General features: G+C 44.6%; 1 protein-coding gene across 1 annotated transcript in view; it reads left to right on the top strand.

Moving 5' to 3' along the window:
* Positions 1–1333: 1333 nt before the first annotated feature.
* SLC28A3 (solute carrier family 28 member 3) overlaps positions 1334–25100 on the top strand; it is a 304012-nt gene continuing 280245 nt past the window's right edge. The window contains exon 1 of the mRNA XM_078677411.1: positions 1334–1531. Coding sequence (XP_078533537.1) covers positions 1466–1531 — 66 coding nt within the window. The 5' untranslated portion in view covers positions 1334–1465. The remainder of the gene's footprint in view (positions 1532–25100) is intronic.

A 25100-nucleotide genomic window follows, 5' to 3' on the forward strand; every position in this document is an offset into this window, starting at 1 on the left:
GTTGCAAATTACAACCCATTATGAATCGCAGCCATCACAAAGATGGCGGCCTGCTGAGATCAGAACACCACAATGTCCGTGACTGATTTTAAATAAACTTTTTTTTTTATTTAGCTCGTTTTCCTTATAGAAAAAACAATGTTTTTTTAATGAAATATTCAAAAAACATTTTTGTCAACATTCATAAAAACCCTAATTGTTTGCAAATGGGTTACCACTATCTTTGTGTGGTCAATAAAAGCATTAATATTTTGCGACCAGGTTGCAGTTGCAAAACATTAGTTCATTCCATTCCGAATTAGTATTTGGGATGGACGCCCTAAACATGCCCCTTCCAAATATTAAATTCAATATGTCCTCCGAAACACAAATTCTGATTCTCGCAATTTGCGTTTGTTATATACATACAATAAAAAGTTTTTTGCGGTCATAAATGGCCCGATTCTGTGAACCGGAACTTTTGCAATTTTGCAAAGGCAAAAGAGCTCGACACGTCTGGCCCCAAGTCTTTTGGACGCAGTCAATAGGCCTGCATAATTTGGCAACGCCGCATAATCGTTTCATATTTGGCATAAAGTGCTTTTGCACCGCTGCGTGTCGTTATCTATTCGCGGCCTTTGCCCTTTGAATGCTTCCTGGCCGGACATCATTGTCGAAAGAGTGGTTCACGAAACCAGTGAAAATGGATGACGTGTTTGCTAAATATTTAGCAAGGAGAAACATTGACTTCTTGCAGGTGGACGTCAGACATCCATCATTAACAGGCTTTTCTTTACTTGTTTTCCGGGTCATTCTCTCTGCGAGGTAAGATGAAAGGTAACCATTCTTTAGGGGCTAAGACTGAAAGCGCATTTTGTTAAGTGGATCTGTTTGTTCAGTGGGATGGCGGGAAGGGCTCTGAAAAATACACTGTCGAGGATCCGTGCGTTCCGGGCGTCCCGGTGAAACTCTGAGGGAGCGCCCAGCCATCATCCATTCACCAGTGTAAACACCCGCTGCAGTCAATAACTTAGCTATTGACGTTGAAACTTTACCTGCTTTTGACGCAGCATTTTACCTCAGGGAACCTCTAAAGAGGAAGACACCATTTTGAAGCTAGATAAAAGCAGAATGTTTGGCCAGTCCTGGCACTGAACCATTCTAGCCTTTGAGCGACGCTTGCTTTGTCAACAGAGCTCGTTACTTCTCTGTCATATCACTCTTCTTTCTTTCAGTGGCTGTGGTGCTCCTGGCGCGCTTTTAAGAACCCGCTGATACTTCCCACAGAGTCACTCGCCACTGGGTGTCCTGGAGGTGACTTCGATTTGGAAATCCTCAGGCTGGAGTGAAGACACCAAGGTGCGGCGTGGGCGTGGCTTCCTGCGAATAAAAGCCTGTTGAATTGGGGAGGCAAGAGGCACTTGATGCGGGTTGCGGCAGCGCAGGGATTTGAGCCGGGAGGGACGCACCAGCCGCGCCAGACATCATGGAGTTGAAAGAGGAATCCACCCTTGGCCCTTGGGCCGGCGGCGTCTCCAACACTGCATTTCAGGTGGGTCCCGAGTGACTGTCGTGCCTTGCAGTGAATGCACGCTGAAACATGCATCTACTTAGGAACAGATCAGAGGGAGATTTAGAGCATAACACAGAGAGAATGTAAACATTCTATTATTAAACTGCATTGAAGTGGGAACAGTTTTGGAAGAAAGCTTAGATAAAGCCTTTTCCCCTGAAACAATCGGGAGTCGTTCGCCCAAATAGGAAGTGGTGGCGAGTAAACACAGTTTAGAGAATGTATACTCACACATGCACTGAAAAGCTTTTTTCATTCCAAACATCTCTTACACAATATGCATACCTGTCCAAACAATGGGAGAGGGGTGTAGCTGAGAACGCTTGCATTGCAGGTGGATAGAGAAAGGCTACTTAGTGGGACCGCCCAATACCTCGCAGGGGGCACTGAGCGGCCGCTGGATGTGTGACTCTCTTGGGTGCAGTAAAGAATGATTCAGACACTCGCGGGCAGATTTACAAGGCCCTTGCGTCACTGTTTCCATGTTAAAAAATTACGCAAAAGTGGCGCAAGGGCTTTTGTAAATAAGCCCCTCACTATCTTACACACCTTTGCCAATCACAAACGGAGGGTGAGAGGCACACTTCTAATTCTCCCTCAACTAGCGTCATTTGTAACAGTGGTACGCGCGGGAAACAGCTAAAAGAATATAGGAAGCTAGCTGAATAGAGTGAGTGCAGTGCTTAATTTGAGGCGGCGGTTGTCGGTGTTGAGGGTACCAGCACTTATTTTTGGTCAGGGCACTTTTGTTCTCAAGAGATATTTTACGAGCGCACATAAGCGAAAACACAGATCGGAAAGACGAATGAAGAGAAAGATGGTAAAACGGTCTAAAAGGGAGAAAGCATGAACCTACAAATGTGAGATAAGGATTGTCCGGTAGTGGATTGAAGAGGCATGAGCTGGATTCAAGACTACCACCCTTGGTATTCGGCGCACAGACGTTTAATTGAACTGGCCGCGTCCTTATGTGCAGAGCTTCGGCGCCCACACTCTTTCTTTTACAAATTAAGTAACAAAAATAGAGCGTAACCCTTTAACCAAAAAGGGAACTGGGTAAATCACAATATTTAAACAAGAGTGTTCCCTTGGTCAATACTGGACAAACATGAAGGAAACCTGCATGAAACTCCCCGAAATCTTGAAATCCTATTTTGTGTTCCTGCGGCCAGAACTGCCAGGACCCGTAATTCTAGGATGGGGAAATAATATGGATTTTAAAGGGCCACTAAAAATCAGGGCCTAAGTGTCCTTATTGAGGGTTCCTGGTTAGTGCGAGTAGGAGTAGTGTGAGGTCACGTGGTGTTTTTAGGAGCACACTAACAAATAAATGACTAAAATATGGAGTCTAGATTATATCCAGAAACTTGAAATTGGACCAGGATTCTAAAGTGCAAGACCAGCACACTTTTTATCAGCACTAATATTGTCCTGGCAGAATTACAAAGGGCAAATACCTCAATATCCAGAGTTTACAGTTCAGAACAAAGTCAAAAGTGCTTCTATCATGATATCCCCCATTCCCAGGCATAGAAATCAGAATGGATGGGCAGAATCACCCCTGGTAAACACTGCACTGCAGCTGTATTTACTGGGCATGGTATCACCGCCTCACAAACTGTGGGTCTCATAATGGGCCCCACCTTGTTTCAGTAGTGCTGGGTTTCTTTAAATGTTTTAAAAGCTCAGAGTTATTATTTACACGTGGCTGATAAGACATTGGCATTCTGCAGCCTTCCCTTTCACACTCCCCTGTCGCCCAAGAAGAGTGTCACTGTAGTCAGATTACAAAAGGCTTTCGCTTTTAATTCAAAGGAGGGAAAAGGAAACACTATGGGTCTGATTACAGGTAACCTAATAAATAAAGATGCATGTGCAAACACCTCTTCGCACAGGGATCGCAATTATAAGTCATGCAATTTTTATACTATCTTGTAACTACCAGGTGTAACAAAGTTCACACTCTTCATTACATTTTGGCAAGTGAAATTTGCGGAAATTAGCAGGAGGAAAATGACAGACATTAACTGGGATGGAATTTTACCAGCCAAATCTGTTATTTCCTAAAATCTGTTATTCCTCCAAAAATTGCCATAGGTGATAATTGACATGTCATATACAATATTAATACCCCATGTCGGGTTTTTATGAGGGGCGATAATTCTCACATCCGAAAGGAGCTACTCATGATCAGATCCTGAATAAAAAGAGTTATCAGCTGCTAATCAAAAGAATCAGGCTGAACGTTTGACTGTATGACAATGAAAGAGCGATACCCAACTACTGTAGCGACAACAATGTAAAAGGAGAGCCGTAGACCTCTCAGCCGTAGAAACAGTCTCAGCTTGTGCTGCGCGCGTCTCCTCAAATGCTGCTCCCTTGCTGCCTGCATGAAGCGAGTTCATTTTGTTTGGTCCAGCCCCTCAGCCCCAGGGGTTGTGGCTGAGGGGCTGTGCTGCAGTCTAGCAGGGTTTCAGCAGCCACGGCCGGTGGTAGGTGCAACTGCAGGGCGGTGACGTATGGAGGGGGAGGGGCAGGGTGGGGGGTTGTAATGTATGGATTACGGACTTTAACAGGTAAGTAAACATATAAATAAATAAAACGAATTTCGTTGTGTGCACTGCATCACCAAATGCGATGCAGTGCGCGCAACGAAATTCGTTTTATTTATTTATGTGTTTACTTACCTGTTAATGTCCGTAATCCATACATTACAACCCCGCACCCTGCCCCCCCCCCCCTCCCTACGTCACCGCCCTGCAGTTACACCTATCACCGGCCGTGGCTGGGTTTCAGCATGGTTGATTGCACAAGAGCAGGATTGTAGGGCTACAAAGAGCAGCAAAAGCTCTAGAGGTGCTACAATATAGCCTTAGAGGCCCCCATAGCATGCACTACAGGCCATTAAAGGCCCGCTCCAGCGTTAAAGACCCGAGCCAAAGACGAGGGCCTTTAGCAAGGGAGTGGGCCTTTAATGGCCAGTAGGAACCACTACGGAGCGCTCTAAGGCAATTAGAACATTCTGCCCATTAGAGGGCATAATGTTCTAGTTTGTAAAACAAATGCCTCACGGAGTCCAAGGGGGTTGAAATCCCCTTGGGCTCCGTAAGGCCTTTCTCAAACATTGGAATGTTGATGCTCCAGGCTTCTGCCAGCCACTAGAATCCCGGAGCACTCCACTCTTTTCAATGAAGGTCTCAACATTTCAGTGTTCTAAAACTTCAATAGAAGGAGCTCACAGAATTGTCAGGGGCCTTCTTTTCAGTCTATGATTTTCAAAGGGTTGCAAGTTCAGACAGTCATGGCTTAATCTTGGTGGGTTTTGTGGGGTATAATATTTAATTCAGCTATCTCTTGTCCCACCCAGATTAAATATAGTGTCCAGGCAGTGTCACTATGTTTTTAAAAAACAGATAAGATGTGATTCACACTAATTTAAAACTGATTGGCAACTTATGAATTTTAGTCATATTCATTTAGACAGGCTGGGTACCTGTGGATGGGAAGCAGCCTTTACAACGCAACCGTTACAACGCATGCAGTTACATTGCATGCCGTCGCAATGAAAAAGGTGTGCAGCAGTGGGTAGAAGGTGTTGGATTTAACTACAACACCTTCTCTACTGTTACACACACTGGAGTTGGAATAGAAAAGTAATCTATTCCAAATTCCAGCGTTCCCCCGCCAGAAAGTCGTGGTAAAGTTTGCCGTTGCAACAGCATGCGATGTAATGGCATGCGTTGAAATGTCAAATATCCCCTGTGGATTATCTTATTTTCATTGTATGTGAGGCAACACCTAGGCACATGCAAAGTCAGAGGTGTAGTCTTGAAAAAAGTTTAAGCAAAGTGCCACATGTGGTTTAATCAGAAGCATAGCTGTTAGAAATGGGGTCTCTAGTTGGTAGTGGCTTGCACCCTGCCAAAGTGGGGACCCTCATGTAGTCAGGGTAAGGGAGTCACAGAGCTAAGATAGCCCCTGCTCATCTCCTCCGTAGCTGGGCAGAAGCATCTCGGTTTATCGCAAAGGCAATGTGTAAAGCATTTGTACACACACAGTAACACAGTGAAAGCACTACAAAAGGACACCACACCAGTTTAGAACAATAGCCAACATTTATCCAAATAAAACAAGACCAAAACAACAAATATCTAACATACACAAACCGAGATGTCACTTTAAAAAAGATTACTGTAGAAATATAGCTCCTATAAAACATTAGCTCTAACCGGGGCTATCAAGACGTCACGACAGGTACTAATCCAACAGTTTGGCACTGACCGCGAGAAGCACAGGCCAGCTACAAAGTCACACAGACCCCAGTAACAGTACCTTGGAAATGGTGAAAAACAAAAGACATTACAGTACGTCGGGGAGGTGAGGCATCACTGGGCCGGTGCAGCATCGGTTCCTTATTGCCACAGGGGAGGTGAGGTGTTGGTTCATTCCTGCTAGGCAGGGGAGGTGAGGGGTCTGTTCCTTACTGTTGCAGCGTAGGTGAGGCGGCATCGCCGGGGATGCATCATTTCCTTATGATGGGACAGTGTTGAGGAGTTGGAGAAGTCACACACAGTGGTTATCAACTCCATGGTATCACGGTTGAAGCACTGGCTGCAATAGGCATCAGGGCTCTGGTGTAAGTCAGGGCAGTGCATAATGCTCTTCATGAGTGGTGCCACCAGCTCCGAGAAGGCTACGTTTAGAGGTCTCTGGAGGGGAGACTAATGCCGGCTTGACACATCGCAGATTCATTTCTTTGCTAGTCCAACTTCATGCCTGAATTCAACGACTGCACTTCGCAGCTCCTTCTCATTGCTTATCCTTTGGACATTCCCTGGACTCTCCTCCATAGACCTCTAAACGTAGCCTTCTCTGATTCAACAAGTCCTATGGATGCACCCTGACTCAGCCTGACCAATTACGGGCCTCGGCACGTCCACGAATGGGACACCCAGTTTCGTTCTACGTCACTGTCATAAGAATAAGTGTAACCTGGTTCTGATGATGGCCTAAACATTCCTACAGGCCAAAACGCTGTAGACTCTTACAGTGAAAATTACGGCGCTATTCCTTTGAGGGTACCTATCTTGAATTCCCGAGTATATATTTAGATTTATTGTTTGGATATTTCTACAATGTAAATTCTGTCACCAACTGTTATTTTGTTGTGCCACTTCGTGTCGCTGTACATACTTCCTCACGTGTCACTTGATTCGTTCACCATTTAACGAGCACTTGTGCACAATATCCCACAGGTTACATGCAATTTAATGTAACGCAGTGCTGTTTTCTTTCATGTTTAAATATATGAAGTTATCTATATAACAAATATATGTAGTTATCTAAACAACAAATTTATGTTGTCACATTGAATTGTTTGTCTCCCTGTTTTTCCTTGAGCTCCTAGCAATTTATTGTGCTTCCAAAAATGTGACCATTAACTTACACCCTTAGAAATATTGTTGAATGTTACACACTTTCTAAAAGTGGCATTTTCAAACACACAATTTAAAAACCAACTTCATCAAAAGATGTATGCTTAAATTGTGAGTTCAGAGACCCCAAGCTCCAAATCTCTGTCTGCTCCCATTGGGACATTACACTTAAAAGATATTTCAAGGCAATCCCAATGTTACCCTATGGGAGAGATAATCCTTGCAAATGTGAATAACAAAATTTGCAGTATTTCACTATTAGGACATGTAGAACTCACTAGTACATGTCCTACCTTTTAAATACACTGCATCCTAACCATGGGGGTGCCTTGGGCCTACCTTCAGGTGGCTTGCATGTAGTAAAAGGGAAGGTATGGACCTGGCAAGTGGGTGCACTTGCCACGTCAAAATGGTAGTTTAAAACTGCAAGCACAAACACTGCAGTTGCAAGTCTGAAACATGTTTGCAGGGCTACTCATGTGGGTGGCACAATAAGTGCTTCAGGCCCACTAGCAGCATTTGATTTACAGGCCCTTGGCACACCTGGTGCACTTTACTAGGGATTTCCTAGTAAATTAAATATGCCAATCATGGCTAAATTATCCCCAATACAAATTAGACAGAGAGCGCCTGCACTTTAGCACATGTTAACAGTGGCAAAGTGCCCAAAGTCCTATAGCCATCGAAAACAGGTCAGAAAAAATAGTAGGAAAAAAAGCAAAACGTTTGGAGATAACCCTGCAAAAAGGGCCAGGTCAAACAATAGGGTTCCAATGCTTTATCATACTCAGCCTCCTAGAGTCAGGTGACTCATGCAGCTCAGTCCATAGGCCACCAATAGTAGCGGTGCTGCTCAGGCTGTCTGTGGCTGTTATACCAAGTGCAGTTGACGGAGTCCAGCTGTGGTTTTCACATTTGTACGGCAGAGGCCCTTGTGGGTGTAGTCTTGCACAAAACGCTGCCAGTTTCAGATGGCTCTGGTGGCCTGTACACTTAGCCTTGGGTGTGGTGGGATGCGAGAGGCTAAGGTAGAACAATCCCCTGCTGGGGGTCGTGTTGATGTGTTGCACCACTATTTAGTGTTGTTCCGTTGAACTTTGAGATTGCTCTTGTTTTTCCACCTTTATTATTTTCTCCTTTCAATTTCCAATTTGTGTTTGTGTCTTTATTGTTTCACATTTGTAAAGGGTAGCACACCTTTTTTAACCAAGCGTTACGAACTCAACTTTAAGAACATTATTGACTCACAATATTCACTTACGGCGTGCTCACTGAATCGTGCCAAGCCCAAAACAGCACGTGCTTAAGACATAACTACGAAACTTTTGGGGCTTCTCTTTGCCCCAAAAACAGCTGCGACAACCTTTTGCGCATTTGCTTTCAATATTCTTTAGGTTCAAATTCATTATCATCCTTTATGGGTCAGTTTCACTTTCCAAACTCCATGTCCATTTGATGTTTACTTTCACCATGCAAGTTAAATTTTGCCAATTTCCAAAGTTTCTCATATTCCTGTCGGCCTTCCGAACCTTTTTCCAAGAATACGCACAAAAAGCACCATTCTTTTAAAAGCAGTTTATTGATATCCAATGCATTTCGGACCTGCCAAGGGTCCTTCGTCAGGGAAAAAACTGCAATAATAACAAGAACAACCTATTAATCACATGTCCCACCTTTAGGCTAGCCTTAAAAGCTTGTTTTTTTAAAAAAGAAACACAAAGTTGCACATATTTTTCTTTTACTAGAATACTCCATATCTTACACCCCTCTCTCTATTGCAACTTAAAAACTTCACCAATGCCATTCCACTACCACCCTCCAGTGTCTCACTATCCACCCTCTAGAAACTGTAACCTCCCCTGCTTTTATAACCTTCTACTCGTATTTTAACATTTATATTTCCTTCCGTAATTACTATGTGCACATACCTGCGCTACCGTATCATTCTTACAGCCCAAAGCCGGCGAGTTAACTCTCCTGTGTCAGTTTCACAACGCTACTTAAATGCGCTCCCTCCCAACTGTTTACATAAGCCCCTCCCTCTTTTTCCGTGGAATGATTAGCACCTGGAATTTCTTACAAAACTACAACTCCCATGCAACCTGTATATTATCGTTTCAATACGTAGTGACAAATGCGTCTCTCTAATAAATCTCACTTGTAAACAGGTTTCATTTATAATAATGTCGTATTATAAAAAAAAAATTGTCCAAATTAATATGCAGTTCCAGAAAACACTTTCATTTAAACGTGCTCCGTGAATGTAGATCTCTTTCCTTGCATGAAAAGAACTCTTTTCGAATGTTCAATGGTCTTCCTTCATCGTGGGTGCTTACCCAGGCGGGCTAAAGCAGTACATTTCACATTTGTAAAGTGTCTTTATTGTGACATATCTCTTATTATCTTTAAAAAAGAATTAAAATTATAGAGCAAGAGTGCTCTGATATACAATGTTAATTATACGGGATGCCAGCGGCTCACAGGGTTGACACAATAAGAGAACAGTGTGTCAGCAGCAAGTTGTAGGCTCATGCGTTCAGGACAATCATATGGAATATGTGTGACAGAACAACAACTCCTATTCCCTCACTCAAAGGATTGGCACCACAATGGAAGATATGTGGATGGTGGTAGGTACCTATGGGGGTTAGACCATGGGAAACCCACTTCTTGCTAGTGGTTTACTGGTGGTTGCTTTTTTCTCTCCATATATCCCAATGCTCACCTGGGGTCATGATTTTGTTCAGGTTGGACAGCGGTTGTAGGCCTAAAGTATATGCAGTCTCTTTTGAACAAAAAGTTCCTCCTATAAGTCCAGTGAACAGGTGGACACTGGCTCTGGAATGAAGTAAGTGACATCAAGCAGATCCTCACATTGCCACGAAGTCAGTCTTCTTTTCATCTTCATGATTCAACAGAAGTAAAGTCTTAACCTCAATCTTGCAATCTACTTCCTATGTCTCAAGGAAGAAAGCCATGTTATTCTTATTTTTGTGTGATCCATCATTTCTCTGTATATATCTGTGCAGGTACACAGAGCTCCTCCAAATAAAGAGGCAGTTTATGTTCAGAAACAATGGCGGCTGACATACACAGAATTAAGGTTGTGCCCAAGGTTTGGAGGTAACCAATCATGTTAACCTTTACATAGGTTTTGTACAGTGGCAATCAGTTCCCAAAATGTGCATTGTCACTTGGTATTCTAGGGGATAACAGGCATCCCATAATGCCTATTGTATTTTGTAGGTTGGAACAAGGCAACCCTTTGGCAAATTAAAAGTTTTTGCTTTGTTCTTGCATCTTCAGTAGCTCATGACACAGGATGCGAGGATGGGCAGGCTGCCCATCTCTTTTGTGTAAGTCTGTGGCTCTGGCTGAGCCCATGTCCACAGTAATTTGTCCAGATGTTGGGTCTTCCAACCTATAGACTGAGATTCTGCACCAGTCTTAATCTATTGAGGGTGCACACAAAGAACTCTTTCTGCTCCATTCATGTTTATGTTGTTACAAACCAGAAGCATGGAATGGGCTTGACAGTGGTTCCTGCAGAAGCCAGTAAAAGAGGTGCAATTCAGCAAAAAAACAGGGGATGGGAGAGTTGCTCTGACTACCATCAAACCTTATGAATCACCCGGCAACCTTATAGCATACATACATATGTGCGGAATGCAACTATAGGTATCCTCCACTCATTTCCCCAGTAACTACTCCTAAATGCTGCTTACACTCAGGGGTGTTAGAGAGCAGAGTCCTTACAGACTACACACATTTCCACAGGGAGAGATGATATGCAGTTTCCCCAATGCGGTTCAGGTACAAACCCTGCACTCTGTGACTATTTATCAGCTGGCACTAATTGTTAGTTGTGTCATGACAACCATAGTGGCTTTTGATAAAAAGGAGTCCCACTTTGGGTCCCCCCATTACTGAACAAAGTCTAGCTCTCTGGTGAGCAACATCTGAGACATGTAGAACACCTGTCCTACGGTTTCAACATTAGTCTCCTGCACCTGTAAACATTCTAGATCAGTCTAAATGTGAAAATGAGGAGTAGGCTCCAATATCGATACTGCACCATGGACTATAAACCCCAATTGCTGCTTTCACTGGTGGCCTTTACACTTGTCCTCCTTCCTTTCTGACCTCTTCGTCAACCATGATGTCACACCATCCATCATTGGTGTCAACTATGATGTTGCACCACTTTGTCCGCAACCACTGGCGTGACCTGTCCTAAACCAGTCCACTCTAGAGCTGATACCTGACATGAACTGACCAACACCCTACCAGACAAAGGCTCCCAAGTCACCCCATGGCAGTCACAAACAGCCTATCTAGACCTCACTGGAAAATAAGACTAGATGGCCTACTCTGTTCACCCATGTCATGGACAACTTCAGAGCTGAGGTAATGCGGCAAAGTCACTTTTCAGTAGGTTGGTGTCGCTGACTGTGGCTAAGAGACTAAAATAAATAAGTGCAGCTTCCCAACATGTAAGTGACAAAATGTATTGTCTTCTGTGGCTGAGAGTCACTATTGGTCGGCCAGGGTCTATGGAAACTGAGCAGGGGCTAATGGTGGTCGCTTTCTCCGTTGACCTGTCTCTAAGGAGCCATGAAGGGCTTCACAGAGAGCATGATCTTATTGTAGATCAAGGCTGTGGCATGTCCAACAGGGAGTATTGTATAGAACATATCACGTGTGCCTTCTGGTTCAGGCTTTTTTTATGCAAACCAGGATGTGATGGGGGATGATCCTAAGAGGGAGTAAAACTAAAAGCATTTGCGAAGCCCACTTTTGAAATGAACGACTGTCTGCCCAATGCTTTGGCTGCATTCTGGATGTCATGCATGCAATGTTGGAGGTTCCCTCACCTTACCCTAAAGGGGCTGTCGCTCATGTTTTGTTATGCCAATGTGTTCGATACATTGCACAGCCAAGGAAGGGCTTCAGCAGAGGAGTGAACCACCCAAGGTATCTCGCTAAGTGTTGAGGCTCAAACCTGAACCCGTACCTTAACAACAGAAGAACTCTTCTGTTGGTTTTAGAGGGTGAGAGGGGACACATCACTCTACAAACCCTAAAGCCAATGGAGTCCCCATCCAGGCCAAGGTTAATGAATATCTGCGCAATACGGGAGACTCAGGGCCCCCTCATCGCATTTTGGATGGGGGCCCCATCATTTTGTCTTATGCCACTGGTTTCTAGATGACTGACAATTTCATGTGCCAAGTGTTTGTGTGTAACACACACATGGCAATTGAAGGGGTAAAGGTTTATTAGGAGCCAGTGCCCTCAATATGATTACTAAGAGTGAATGAGAGAATGTCTGACTGAGAGAGTATGAACACGTATTAGGTACAGGTATTGATATATGATACATATATATATATACACAACATGTTTTATAAGACATTATATGAAATGATATGTTATGATATTAAATACGACATGACATAATGTATTATGATATGAAATATGATGGATGTATTATGGAATTATATGATATATTATTATATGGTATGATATATTATTATGCGATATGATATGCTATATTTCGATATGATATAATATTGTGTGATATGATATGTTATATTATGATATGATATAATATTATGTGATATGATATGATATGGCGCTTAGCTTGGGTGCTGTGTTTTGAAATATCCTCTGAATTTAAAAGCACCTGCTGCAGAGTTTTTAGTGTGTCCAGCAATGTTTGGGCAACAATAAAAAGGTCAAGATAACTGGTGATTAACGCACCTGCAGGAGAGAGATGGTGTTTTATCTAGTGGTACAAAAGGGGGTGGTGATGGACGGAGCATCTGAACCAATCAAACACTCACACCCAGTCAACAGATCTGGGTTTAATCCATCACCGTTCTTTAGCCCACTCTGCCACCCCAGTTCACACATGGCCATATGCAAATCAGTCTGACCCTGTGCCTCATGGGAACAGTCCAGCCCGAACTGCCAAGCCATGCCTTCCCTGGACCGGAAACAAGCTTCCGAGGACCGGTTTCTGGCATTTCAGCCGTCTTCAGCCCGGCTTGCTTGAATCCAGTGGCAAAGTGAGCAAGGGACTCACGTCTGAGCATACCCTGCCAACTTATGGCGAACAAAGTGGTACAAAAGGGGGTGGTGTTGGACGGAGCATCTGAACCAATCAAACACTCACACCCAGTCAACAGATCTGGGTTTAATCCATCACCGTTCTTTAGCCCACTCTGCCACCCCAGTTCAGACATGGCCATATGCAAATCAGTCTGACCCTGTGCCTCATGGGAACAGTCCAGCCCGAACTGCCAAGACATGCCTTCCCTGGACCGGAAACAAGCTTCCGAGGACCGGTTTCTGGCATTTCAGCCGTCTTCAGCCCGGCTTGCTTGAATCCAGTGGCAAAGTGAGCAAGGGACTCACGTCTGAGCTTACCCTGCCAACTTATGGCGAACAAAGTGGTACAAAAGGGGGAGGTGATGGACGGAGCATCTGAACCAATCAAACACTCACACCCAGTCAACAGATCTGGGTTTAATCCATCACCGTTCTTTAGCCCACTCTGCCACCCCAGTTCAGACATGGCCATATGCAAATCAGTCTCACCCTGTGCCTCATGGGAACAGTCCAGCCCGAACTGCCAAGCCATGCCTTCCCTGGACCGGAAACAAGCTTCGGAGGACCGGTTTCTGGCATTTCAGCCGTCTTCAGCCCGGCTTGTTTGAATCCACTGGCAAAGTGAGCAAGGGACTCACGTCTGAGCATTCCCTGCCTACTTATGGCGAACGAAGTGGTACAAAAGGGGGTGGTGATGGACGGAGCATCTGAACCAATCAAACACTCACACCCAGTCAACAGATCTGGGTTTAATCCATCACCGTTCTTTAGCCCACTCTGCCACCCCAGTTCAGACATGGCCATATGCAAATCAGTCTGACCCTGTGCCTCATGGGAACAGTCCAGCCCAAACTGCCAAGCCATGCCTTACCTGGACCGGAAACAAGCTTCCAAGGACCGGTTTCTGGCATTTCAGTCATCTTCAGCCCGGCTTGCTTGAATCCAGTGGCAAAGTGAGCAAGGGACTCAGGTCTGAGCATACCCTGCCAACTTATGGTGAACAAAGTGGTACAAAAGGGGGTGGTGATGGACGGAGCATCTGAACCAATTAAACACTCACACTCAGTCAACAGATCTGGGTTTAGTCCATCACCGTTCTTTAGCCCACTCTGCCACCCCAGTTCAGACATGGCCATATGCAAATCAGTCTGACCCTGTGCCTCATGGGAACGCCAACCAAGTTTGTCGCACCGGGGAACGCCAACCAAGCGCCTTGAGGAACGCCAACCAAGACTGAAGCACCGGGGAACGGCAACTAAGATTGTCACAAGGAGGAAGGCCAAACCAAAATTGTCACAACGGGGGAACACCAACCAAGATTGGCGCACCGGGGAACGCCAACCAAGATTGTTGCACTGGGGAACACCAACCAAGATTGTCGCACCGGGTGCCACCAGCGATAAAGCCAGTCATGAATACAGAAGGACAGAGTAGGAAATACCGAATCAGGGTGCATAAAATAAAATAGAGAGAGAGTCTGATCATATGGAATATATATTTATTTTTTATTTATTTGTGGTATTTATGAAGCACATGTTTACCAAAGTTTCTTGGCAATGAAATACCTGTAGATAGTCTTAAAATGATGTTAATGAACTATGCAGGCAATAAGAAAGTTTTCATATATCTGGAATTCACAGTGTTGGGTTCATTGTAAAGGCACATCGGTAAGGAATTTCAAACTTTCAGCGTTGATCTAAAATGGACAGCCATAGAAAGAGGAGGATTTGTTAGATCTTAAATTGCATGAGGATTGGCAGCATTTACATTTTGTAGCCATAAAGTCAGGGACTTGTTGAAACATAGCTCAATACAATGGTCATAGAGTTAAAATTGCCTCTCTCCCTTTCATGGGCTGGAAGCCAATGTAATTGCCTCAATATCAAAGTTATATGTTGGTAATTCGGGGTCCTACTGATGAGACGAGCTGCCAAATTTGGAATGATCTGTAAGGAACTTAGAGTTTTAGCAGGAGCTGAAGAACAATGGCATTACCACTATGCATGATTGAATGATAGCATTGACTATTACAATCTGATGGTATGCGTCCAAATAAGGACGGCTATTGCGGGGAATTTTGAAGTAAAAAAAGGAGGTACTGGCAGTTTTGTTTGCATTGTATGACGACTGAATGTTAAGTTTGAGTCCAAATGGACAGATGTAAAGGCAGAAGGGCATTACTACATCTCCAAGGCCTTGTAACGTTCTATGATTCTTAAACAAAGCATTTTTTGTGTTTAGTGGGCTTGCCCAAGTATAGGTTGGTATGCAACAGAGAACATATTTAGGGCAGAGGGGAGGGACGTCAAAGTGCTCTGAGGCCAAACGCAGATGCTCGTCCATTGGTTGGTATGAGACGGATATTATGTTGTAGGTCAAAGAGTAGGGTAGGTCCGGAGCCTTGGAGACAGATTGAAATATTTTTTGCACTATTAGATATGAGCTGAGGAACATGTTTTATGGAAGAGAAGTGGTATTCAATTGTTCTGGGGCCAGAATCGGAAGTTCATGCATTGTTTGGGATGAGATGGAGATCATGTTTATGTTGAAAAGCGATGTCGTCTGGTGCCAGATAGAAGTGCTTGTGCACTATTAGATATGAAATGGTAAGTATGTTTGATCACGAGTAGTTGAGTTCAGGTAGTTGAGGTTATATAGGGAAGTTCTTGCCCCACTAGGTAGGAGTTAGTGAGCATGTTTGATGGATGAAAAGTAGAACTCAGATACTGTAGAGGAAGACTGGGATGTCCATACTTAAGTTACTTTAGTTGCTTTGGAGCAAATATCAGATTGAAAAGCACTGGAGTTCAAGGTTTTCTGCAGCCTATTGGGGTGTATGGTGGATATTAGTATCACTTTAGAAAGGATACCCTGAACCCACAAATTAGATAACCCAGTTCTTGGATATTGAAATCAATTTACAGAAAAACAACACTCCGCATTTGTTGTGGCCCTGCCTTCATTCGAGACGCAGTATCTGTGTGCAGCTTTCAAATGTGTATGTGTCTTTTTTGTAGGAATGCAACCACTGTGGTCTGTGAGGCTGGCCATCTTTGCGTATGTTGTTTTTGGGAAGCCATTTTAAAACTTTGGTACCTTCATGATTTTAAGGGCATGCACGAATGATAAAAAAAGAAAATCAGGCGAAGAAAACAACATAAAAGTTGAAAATCCGAGCAACACCTGCAGGGGTTATTCACCAAAAAAAGAATTTTTTTTGTTTACAGAACTTGCCCAACAAGCGAAAATGTGGCCAAGCCACAAACTTTGCTGCTTCTGAAAGCTGTACATGTTCCCATCTCCACAAGGGCCTTAACTGCTCGGAGACCACAAACTAACCTATCTCTTGCCCGAAGTGTGTGAATGCAGCTATGTGGAGAACACACAGTTAATCAGCTCGACTGCCACCTCTCTAATTAGATCTCTAAGTAAGCAGGAGAAATACAGCCTCATTGTTTAGCAAAGCAAACACAAAAGGGTTTAAACAATGAAGCCGCAATAAACTGTTCGCTTAAAGAAACACTAAATGAATTAGCTCGAAAGTGCCTGATTTAAAAATACAAGTCTTTAGTGCAGTTGGACTCTGTTGGGAACAGTAGTGCTGGGTCTTAGGAGCAATACGCCCTCAGCATTTTAAAGGGCAGTACGCTATACAGTGCTGTCCAAACCATATACAATAGTATAAAGTATTTTTTGCACCCGAACTAGCTGGGATACATGTCAGCGTGGACAAACACATTATTGATAATTATCTCGTTCTCTCACGTTTAGGGTATTTCTGTGCCCCTCTTTCAAGAGGAGGCATAGAATGTGACTAAACCCCACACCATGGCAAGAGGCTGTGGGGCATATTATCAAGGGGCTTTATCTCCCTATTACCAAGCTGTCGCTAACACCAGTTAGCGACAGCTAATAGGAGATAGTGACCATCTTGGGCCCCGCTTTGCATGTCAGTGATATTTATCACTAATGACATGCAAAGTGGGCGTGCCAAGATGTTAGCGACTGAAAAAAGTTGCTAACATCGCTATCTCCTATTACCAACTTTTGGAGATATTCGCACTAAGCGCGAATATCTCCAAAAGCTAACACTTGCCCAGGAGCAGTTCTTAGCCATGTTATCCAATGGGAGGTGGATAACATGGCTAAGAGCATTTGCTCGATAATGCATGAATATCGCTGACTTTTCAGCGATATTCATGCATTGCGGCCGTTTTTTATCGCATTTGCGATAAACCTTGCTAATAGCAAGGTTTATCTGCAATAAAAATCGCCGATTTGCGGCGATAAGTTTTGTCTCTAAATAAGTTAGAGACAAAAATTATCTCTATTGGTTGGTAATATGCCCCTGTATTTCCATGCCTCCCCCATGCTTCCAAGAGGTGACACACAAATATCTATACTTAAAAATACGGGTACACTTGTGACAGCCTACCTGACAATGTCTAAATGCCAATGATGTACTGGCTCTGTGATACGGTATTCCTGCTTCTACATTGTGAACATTTGTAGTATGCACTCGCCCAGTAGTCATTATAATTTCATGAGTTTATTAAATAAAATGATTTTTTTTTAAATACGAGTACAAATGTACAAGGAAATGACACAATGCAGCGCAGCAGGTAAAGTTGCTGTGCTCCGTTGCATCAACAGGAGAGAGCAGACTGGCATTGTATCTACTAAAATGTGGCGCTGTTCTGCTCCCCCATGCGCTGGCGTACTTTTGGCTGCCATGTGCCAACATAGACACCCTTGTGCCATAATGCAAGCGTGTCTGTGTTGTGGTAAGTATACTTTTTGTACAGGAAGGGGTCCTTTCCTCTTAAAAAAAACCCTTTCCTCCAAAAATAAACTATACTTTAAAGCATTTCTCTCTTTATATGTGTGTTGTGGAATACAGCACATGTGCAAAGTGGGAAGAACGAGGGGAAATGAAAAGATTTCTGGGGGGGGGTGCAGGATGTTGGCTCACAGGTGGTTACATCAGTACACCCATGCACCATCCGTGGAACACCCCCATGACGCAGAGTAACACAATGCGCCACATTGCGCAGCATTGCATTACTTTTGAGATTATGAATGCCACTAGTAGTCTTTGCATTGGGCTTACGTTAAGAAAGTAACGCAAACCCAACACAAAGTCTTGGCACATCTGGGCGACAGAGTGTGGAAGTATTATAGGACACCCTGCACTTCCAAGAGGCATGGAATAGCAGGGGGGGCCAATTGGTTAGATTCCGTCCATGTCCCCGAGTGAAATAAATTTGGAGCACAACACCCCGTCACCCTCATCGATCACCCCTAACTACACAAATGAAGGAACTCTGAATATTTTTACATAATCAGTAGGTAAAATGTTGTGAATGAACAAGCTAACACTTTATAAGGAGTATGGGGTATGGGGGAGGATAGCATACAATGAATGTTTTGGAAAAAGTTGAAGTTCATCAAGGTGATTTTTATTTTCTCTGGAAAAAAACAGTATGTGGCATAAATAATGTTCAGCATTTACAGTGTTCTTGCTGCACATATGTCAAATTGAAAACATTTTTGAGAGAGTTGGCAGATCATTACTAAAGGGGTTGGTGAGGATAGGGGCATTGGAGACATATACCGCACATGATTTCTACTAAACATAGATGTATTGTTACAGTTATTGTGTTTTGTTGTAGATTATTAACAAGTATTGGTAAATGCATTAGGTTTTGCCTATGTGATCAATAATAATCTGTTTTTTGTAAGTTGTAGATTGGTGAACAGTTGTGCAATATAAGTTTAAGGGGGGTGGGAACACACTGCCTTACATCACAGCATAGTTCACCCCTTAGCATTATGGTAAATGTGGTACTATGTTTGTGCTTACTTGAATATTAGCTGTCGTTTTTCACCAGAGTTGGTGCAGATAGCACTGTTCATCTCTAGACACGTGTTTCTGTATTTTATCCTTCATCAGTAGAGACCAGAACAATGAATGACATCAGGGGTTGCTGAGAATCCTTCTGTAGTCCTTTCAGGTCTCAGTACCTCTCATTGGTGCACAGGTGGAGCTCCAAAAGATCTTCAGCTCACTGGCTCAAGGGAGCCTTTTCAAACATAAGGGGATAGGAGCACACTGCCCCACATCACACCACACTCAGCATGAATGTAAATGCAGTACTATGTTTGTGCTTACTTAAATGTTAGCTGTAAGTGTTTCACCAGCGTCGGTGCAGATAGTGTGTGCCTGTGGAGTGGTACTGTGATCTGTGAAGACTGGGGCAGCATTTTAGCAACCCCAGATGACTTTTTTCTGCTCTCTACTGATGAAGGGCTAATCCCAAAAACATATGTCTAGAGGTGACAGCACTACCTGCACCATCCTTGGTGAAAAAGCTACAGCAACTTTGAAGTAAGTTTACTGCATATACCAGAATGCAGTGGTGTCAACTGTACTGGGATGAGAGGCAGTGTGCGCCCCCCCCCCCCTGTGTTTCAAAGGCTCCCATGAGCCAACGAGCTGAGAAGCTCACCTGGGTTGTGCCTGTGGCGTGGTACTGTGACATGTGAAGACTTGGCAGCATTTCAACAACCCCAGATGACGTTTCTATGTTCTCTACTACTTCAGCTCTCTACTGATAATGGGCTAAACTCAGAAACATATATTTAGAGTTGACAACACTATATGCACTAACTTTGTTGACAAATTTCAGCAACTTTGAAGTATGCATACTGCATTTACGAGAATGCTATGGTAGGAACAGTGCTGGTATGTGAGGCAGTGTGCTCCCTCCCACCTTGTGGTGCAATATAAGTTATTGAAAGTCCATTAAAGTGTTATGACTTGTTTATTGAGAAACGCAATGCTTTATTGCAAACAGTGTTCATGGAATCCCAAATTTTCCATAATGCTGTTATAATAAAAGAAGTGGTACAAAAGGGGGTGCTCGTTTTTTAGGTCTCGCCTGTCGATGCGCATGCGCATCGAGCTTGCGAGCCTATTGCGGCCTAACCACGCTTTAACTAACAAGCAAGGAATCGTGGCGATTCCTTGCAGTGCCCGTGACTTTTAAGCTCAATGCGCATGTGCATTGAGCTTAAAAGCGCGTGCACAGCCGCCCGCATTCCTCCGACACCTTTGAAGTGAAGCTTAGCTTCACTTCAAAGGCCCGGCTTCTTCACGCCCGGCTTCTTCACACCCACATGCCGCTCTCGCTCTCCCCGCTCCGCCCCCTCCCCTGCCCGCCGTGCTGCCCCCTCCCCTGCCCGCCGTGTGACCTCGTCTTACACTCACCCCTCCTTTCTCCCCTTTAGGCTGCTTTCGGATGCTTTGTTCGCAGCTTGTTCCTGCATTCTGCCCATGTTTTCCTCTCATCCTCTTCAGTCCCCTTAGTCCCCTTCTGCCCTCTATCAAGCCGACTCCCGCATTCACTCCTCTCCGTTGACCCATGCTCCTCCTCTCTCGCCCTCAACTTACCCAGTATTCTCACCCCCTCCACTCCATGCTCCCCTCGGCCCACCTCACGCCTCTTCCTGGTGACTGCTCTCTGCTGCTTGCCCTCAGCTTCCAGAATCTCCCTCCTCTCTCGTGGTTCCTGGAAACGCTTCATAGACTGGACTGGCATCCCGGCAAATCCCGACAGCCAGATCACTTAGCCTCGGGCCTCCATGGCACACTTGTATATGTGTGCATCAGTAATGCAGGCGATGCTCTTGCAGAGGCTTCCCTGACAAATAGCCCCAGGCAAGGCAATTTTTTTTAACAAGGATGAAACCTGAAAGCCGCCGCTTGGCTTGCGCGTGCTACCAGCTCCCACCATCAGGCAGAAATGTATAGCAATTTAGAACGGAAGTATGAATGTATAATAGCTACAATATTAACAGTCATAACATTGACGTTCTTGCTATTGCGTCTACAGCTCATGTCAAGTTAATGATATGGAAAGCAACTCATGTCGGATGTGGGTGTGCATGTTTGTCGTGCTTACAGAACTCAGTGATACCATCCCTTTCAAACTTCATTGCTCTCACTCTCCATCTGACACACGCACTAACCAGGCAGCCCACCCCCTCCCTCTACCACATCAAAGGCAGCCCAGCCTCCTTCCCCCAGCGTGCGCTCTGCCTCAGGCCAGCATCTCTCCTCCCATAATTATTCACTGCAGGGCCTGCGTCTCATCACCCTTCCTCCCAGTCCCCACAAGCGGGCTTCTCCAGGGGCTGCATGAAAATCTGAGCCCCAACCTCTCTGACATCGCATCTCTCTTTCCATTTGTCTTCCCCAGCCTCTATCTTTCTTTCTGACTATTTTTTTTCCTTTCTAGTACCAGCTCTGCCTTTCTCCTTCTCTCTCTGACGTATTAGGTTCGCACCTATCCGCAAACCTTTACTGCTTGGTTTTTTTTTCCGTCTATCTTTTTTCTCTCTCCGTCGATTGGCCTCTGCCCGCCTGCGCCCCTGTGCCTTTCAGCCTCGTGGGGGTTATCTAAGCAGCTGTCAGTTTCCACTGCTTCCACTTCGCTGCAGCTATCGGTGTGTATTTGTCAGGCACTCGGTTCCTGTTGCTTTCTGTTTGTGGTCCACCGCTGACTGACGGTCACTCTCTGCCCCTGTGCTGATATGCCTGCCAGTATCTTCCTCAGTTTATTGGCGTCGGTCTTTACTCTACTCATCCACGCTACGCCACTCACACACGCTACGCCACTCACACGCGCAACGCCACTCACACGTGCAACGCCACTCACACGCGCAACGCCACTCACACGCGCAACGCCACTCACACGCGCAACGCCACTCACACGCGCAACGCCACTCACACGCGCAACGCCACTCACACGCGCAACGCCACTCACACGCGCAACGCCACTCACACACGCAACGCCACTCACACACACAACGCCACTCACACACGCCACTCACACACGCCACTCATCCACGCAACGCCACTCATCCACGCAACGCCACTCATCCACGCAACACCACTCTTCCATTTGCAAAACGAAAAATTTCTAACTATTCTATTGCGAGACCTATTGCATTTTCAATGCTTGTTGCATTTGTCACCCCGAGTGGGACGGGTATGCTCAGACGTGAGTCCCGTGCTCTCCACAGCACTGGAGTCAAGCTATCCTGGCTGAAGACGGCTGATAGCCAGAAACCGGTCCTAGGATGCTTGATTCCGGTCCAAGGAAGACATGGCTTGGCAGTTCGGACTGGACTGTTCCCATGAGGCACAGGGTCAAGGCTGATTTGCATGTGGCCATGTCTGAATTGGGGTGGTGTGGTGAGCAAAAAAACGATGGATTTAGGCCCAGATCTCTGTACTGGGGTGAATGTATGATATTGTTCTGCATTCTGTCCATCAACTGTTGTTTTTGCATTTGTCACCCCGAGTGGGACGGGTATGCTCAGACGTGAGTCCCGTGTTCTCCACACCACTGGAGTCAAGCTATCCTGGCTGAAGACGGCTGATAGCCAGAAACCGGTCCTAGGATGCTTGATTCCGGTCCAAGGAAGACATGGCTTGGCAGTTCGGGCTGGACTGTTCCCATGAGGCACAGGGTCAAGGCTGATTTGCATATGGCCATGTCTGAACTGGGGTGGCAGAGTGGGCTAAAGAACGGTGATGGATTAAACCCAGATCTGTTGACTGGGTGTGAGTGTTTGATTGGTTCAGATGCTCCGTCCATCACCACCCCCTTTTGTACCGCTTTGTTTGCCATAAGTTGGCAGGGTATGCTCAGATGTGAGTCCCTTGCTCACTTTGCCACTGGATTCAAGCAAGCCTGGCTGAAGATGGCTGAAATGCCAGAAACCGGTCCTAGGAAGCTTGTTTCCAGTACAGGGAAGGCATGGTTTGGCAGTTCGGGCTGGACTGTTCCCATGAGGCACAGGGTCAGACTGATTTGGATATGGCCATGTCTGAACTGGGGTGGCAGAGTGGGCTAAAGAACGGTGATGGATTAAACCCAGATCTGTTGACTGGGTGTGTGTGTTTGATTGGTTCAGATGCTCCGTCCATCACCACCCCCTTTTGTACCGATATATTGGCAGTCAGCTGGGAGTGGGTAGTACTACTAATGTGTTTAGTGGCCTTTGATTGGAGTATTGGGGTTAGCCCTGCCAATCTAGTGTGCCATAAAGATTGCTGAAGTTCTTGAGTGTCTGTGGGGCTTCGCATGTATTTTTGTCCCAACTGTACTTGAAGTCGACGGTAGATGCTGCTGTTGTCAAATCAAATCAAATCAAAGATAGCTTTATTCGATTTTACAATAAAATCATAAAAGCATACAAAGTAAATACGTCCAGAAAAACAGTTACAATAAATGTTTAAAAGAGTGTGTACAAATAAACATAAGTCACAAATTCAGTTTCACCTTTCCCAAGGGATGGTACAATAAAATATAACACAATCATTAATATTCATATAGATTTGCGATTATACCATAGTGAATCTACATCTGATCGCAAATTTCAGGTACCTAGACACAGCAATGATAGTCATTTAATCAGACAAAGTGAGTAATTTAAATAATGCTGGTCTACATTGTCTCAAGTTCCAGAACTTAAGTATGGGTAATAGATATCTCTTCTGCCCCCACTCATAGAATCTGCAGAACAAGACACAATTTATGGTTGATTGGATAGAAGAGTCAACACACGGACAGGTGGTTAATTGTGAGGACCAATCATTTGGATTAGGAAAGGTTAACATCCTAAAAAAGCATCCAGTTCTCAAACGGGCCAAAAGCATTCTACTATAACTTGTCTGGTCGGGTGATAAATAAAGCTGTAGTCCAGAACTCTGCAGCAAAAATTGATGATGAATAACAGAGGGCTTTTTCCCCTCTAGGCACCAACGTCGATCTTCCAGAAGGGTAAAGCAAGATTCCTTTAATGCCTTTCTGGAGATTGAAGACAATGTCAAAGGTGAATTAAAAAATTCAGGGCGCCCTAAGGTTTTGCAAAATTCCTGAACATAGGAGAGCCACTTGATCTGTTTAGACCCTTCAAGTTTAATACAGTCAGCAATAATCACCCTATTAAAAACAGTTTCAGTTGAAGTCCAGATCTTATGCCACAGCAACATAGGGCTAATTTTAATTAGATCTGAAATAAAAGGTAAGGCTAGTTCCTTATGGCAGACATAAGTGGAGGTGGAACGGGGGACAGCAAGCAAGTAACAAAGGAAACCATTTTCCCTTGTTTGGATGTCATGACAATCTGCCACCCCCCATATGCCAGCTCCATACACTGCCGTCGATACACATTTGGCCCGGTAGATATCAATCAGGATGCGTACTGGCCTATCCCCTAGCTTATTTGCAAACTGTTTCAGGACACCAATAGCCCGTGAAAAAGCTAAGTTCCTAGTCATGATGGCTGATTTCCAGGTACCCCTTTTGTTAAAACAATCCCCAAGTATGAGAAAGTATTGGTTAAGCCAATCTTTGATTTTTCCAAATGAGTATTACAGGTAATTTTTACCTTGTTCGAGGAGCACATGGTAAAAGTCTTCCCTATATTGATCTTTAGGCCCCTGTCACCCATGTATGCCGAGAAGCGGGTTAAAGCCTTCTAGAGACCTGTTTGAGTTCTGACCATAATAACCGCATCATCGGCATACAGTAGGATAGGGACACGTTCTCCATCAATTTGGGGGTAATCCACCTCCAATTTTATTAAATGGTCTGCCACCCCATTAATATACAAATTAAAGAGAAATGGAGCCAGGATACATCCCTGGCGAACGCCTTTCCCAATTGGGAATTAAGAGGTACATTCGCCTGTTTTCCCATAGCGGACTTTAGCCCCTGCTCCTCTGTATAACTCTTTCAGAAAGTTAAGAATGTTAAAATCAATGCCTAGATCAGCTAAGGTAGCCCACAAGATGTCATGGTTCAGGCAATCAAAGGCCGAGCTGAGATCTACAAAGGTCAAAAATAGATTGCCCTTCTTTGCTGCTGTATATTTGCCTATTAGCAATGCCAAATTTAGGCCTTGTTCGACAGTACCAAGGCCTG

This window comes from Lissotriton helveticus, chromosome 2_1 (genome assembly GCF_964261635.1).
Source record: "Lissotriton helveticus chromosome 2_1, aLisHel1.1, whole genome shotgun sequence".
Taxonomy (NCBI): Eukaryota; Metazoa; Chordata; class Amphibia; order Caudata; family Salamandridae; genus Lissotriton; species Lissotriton helveticus.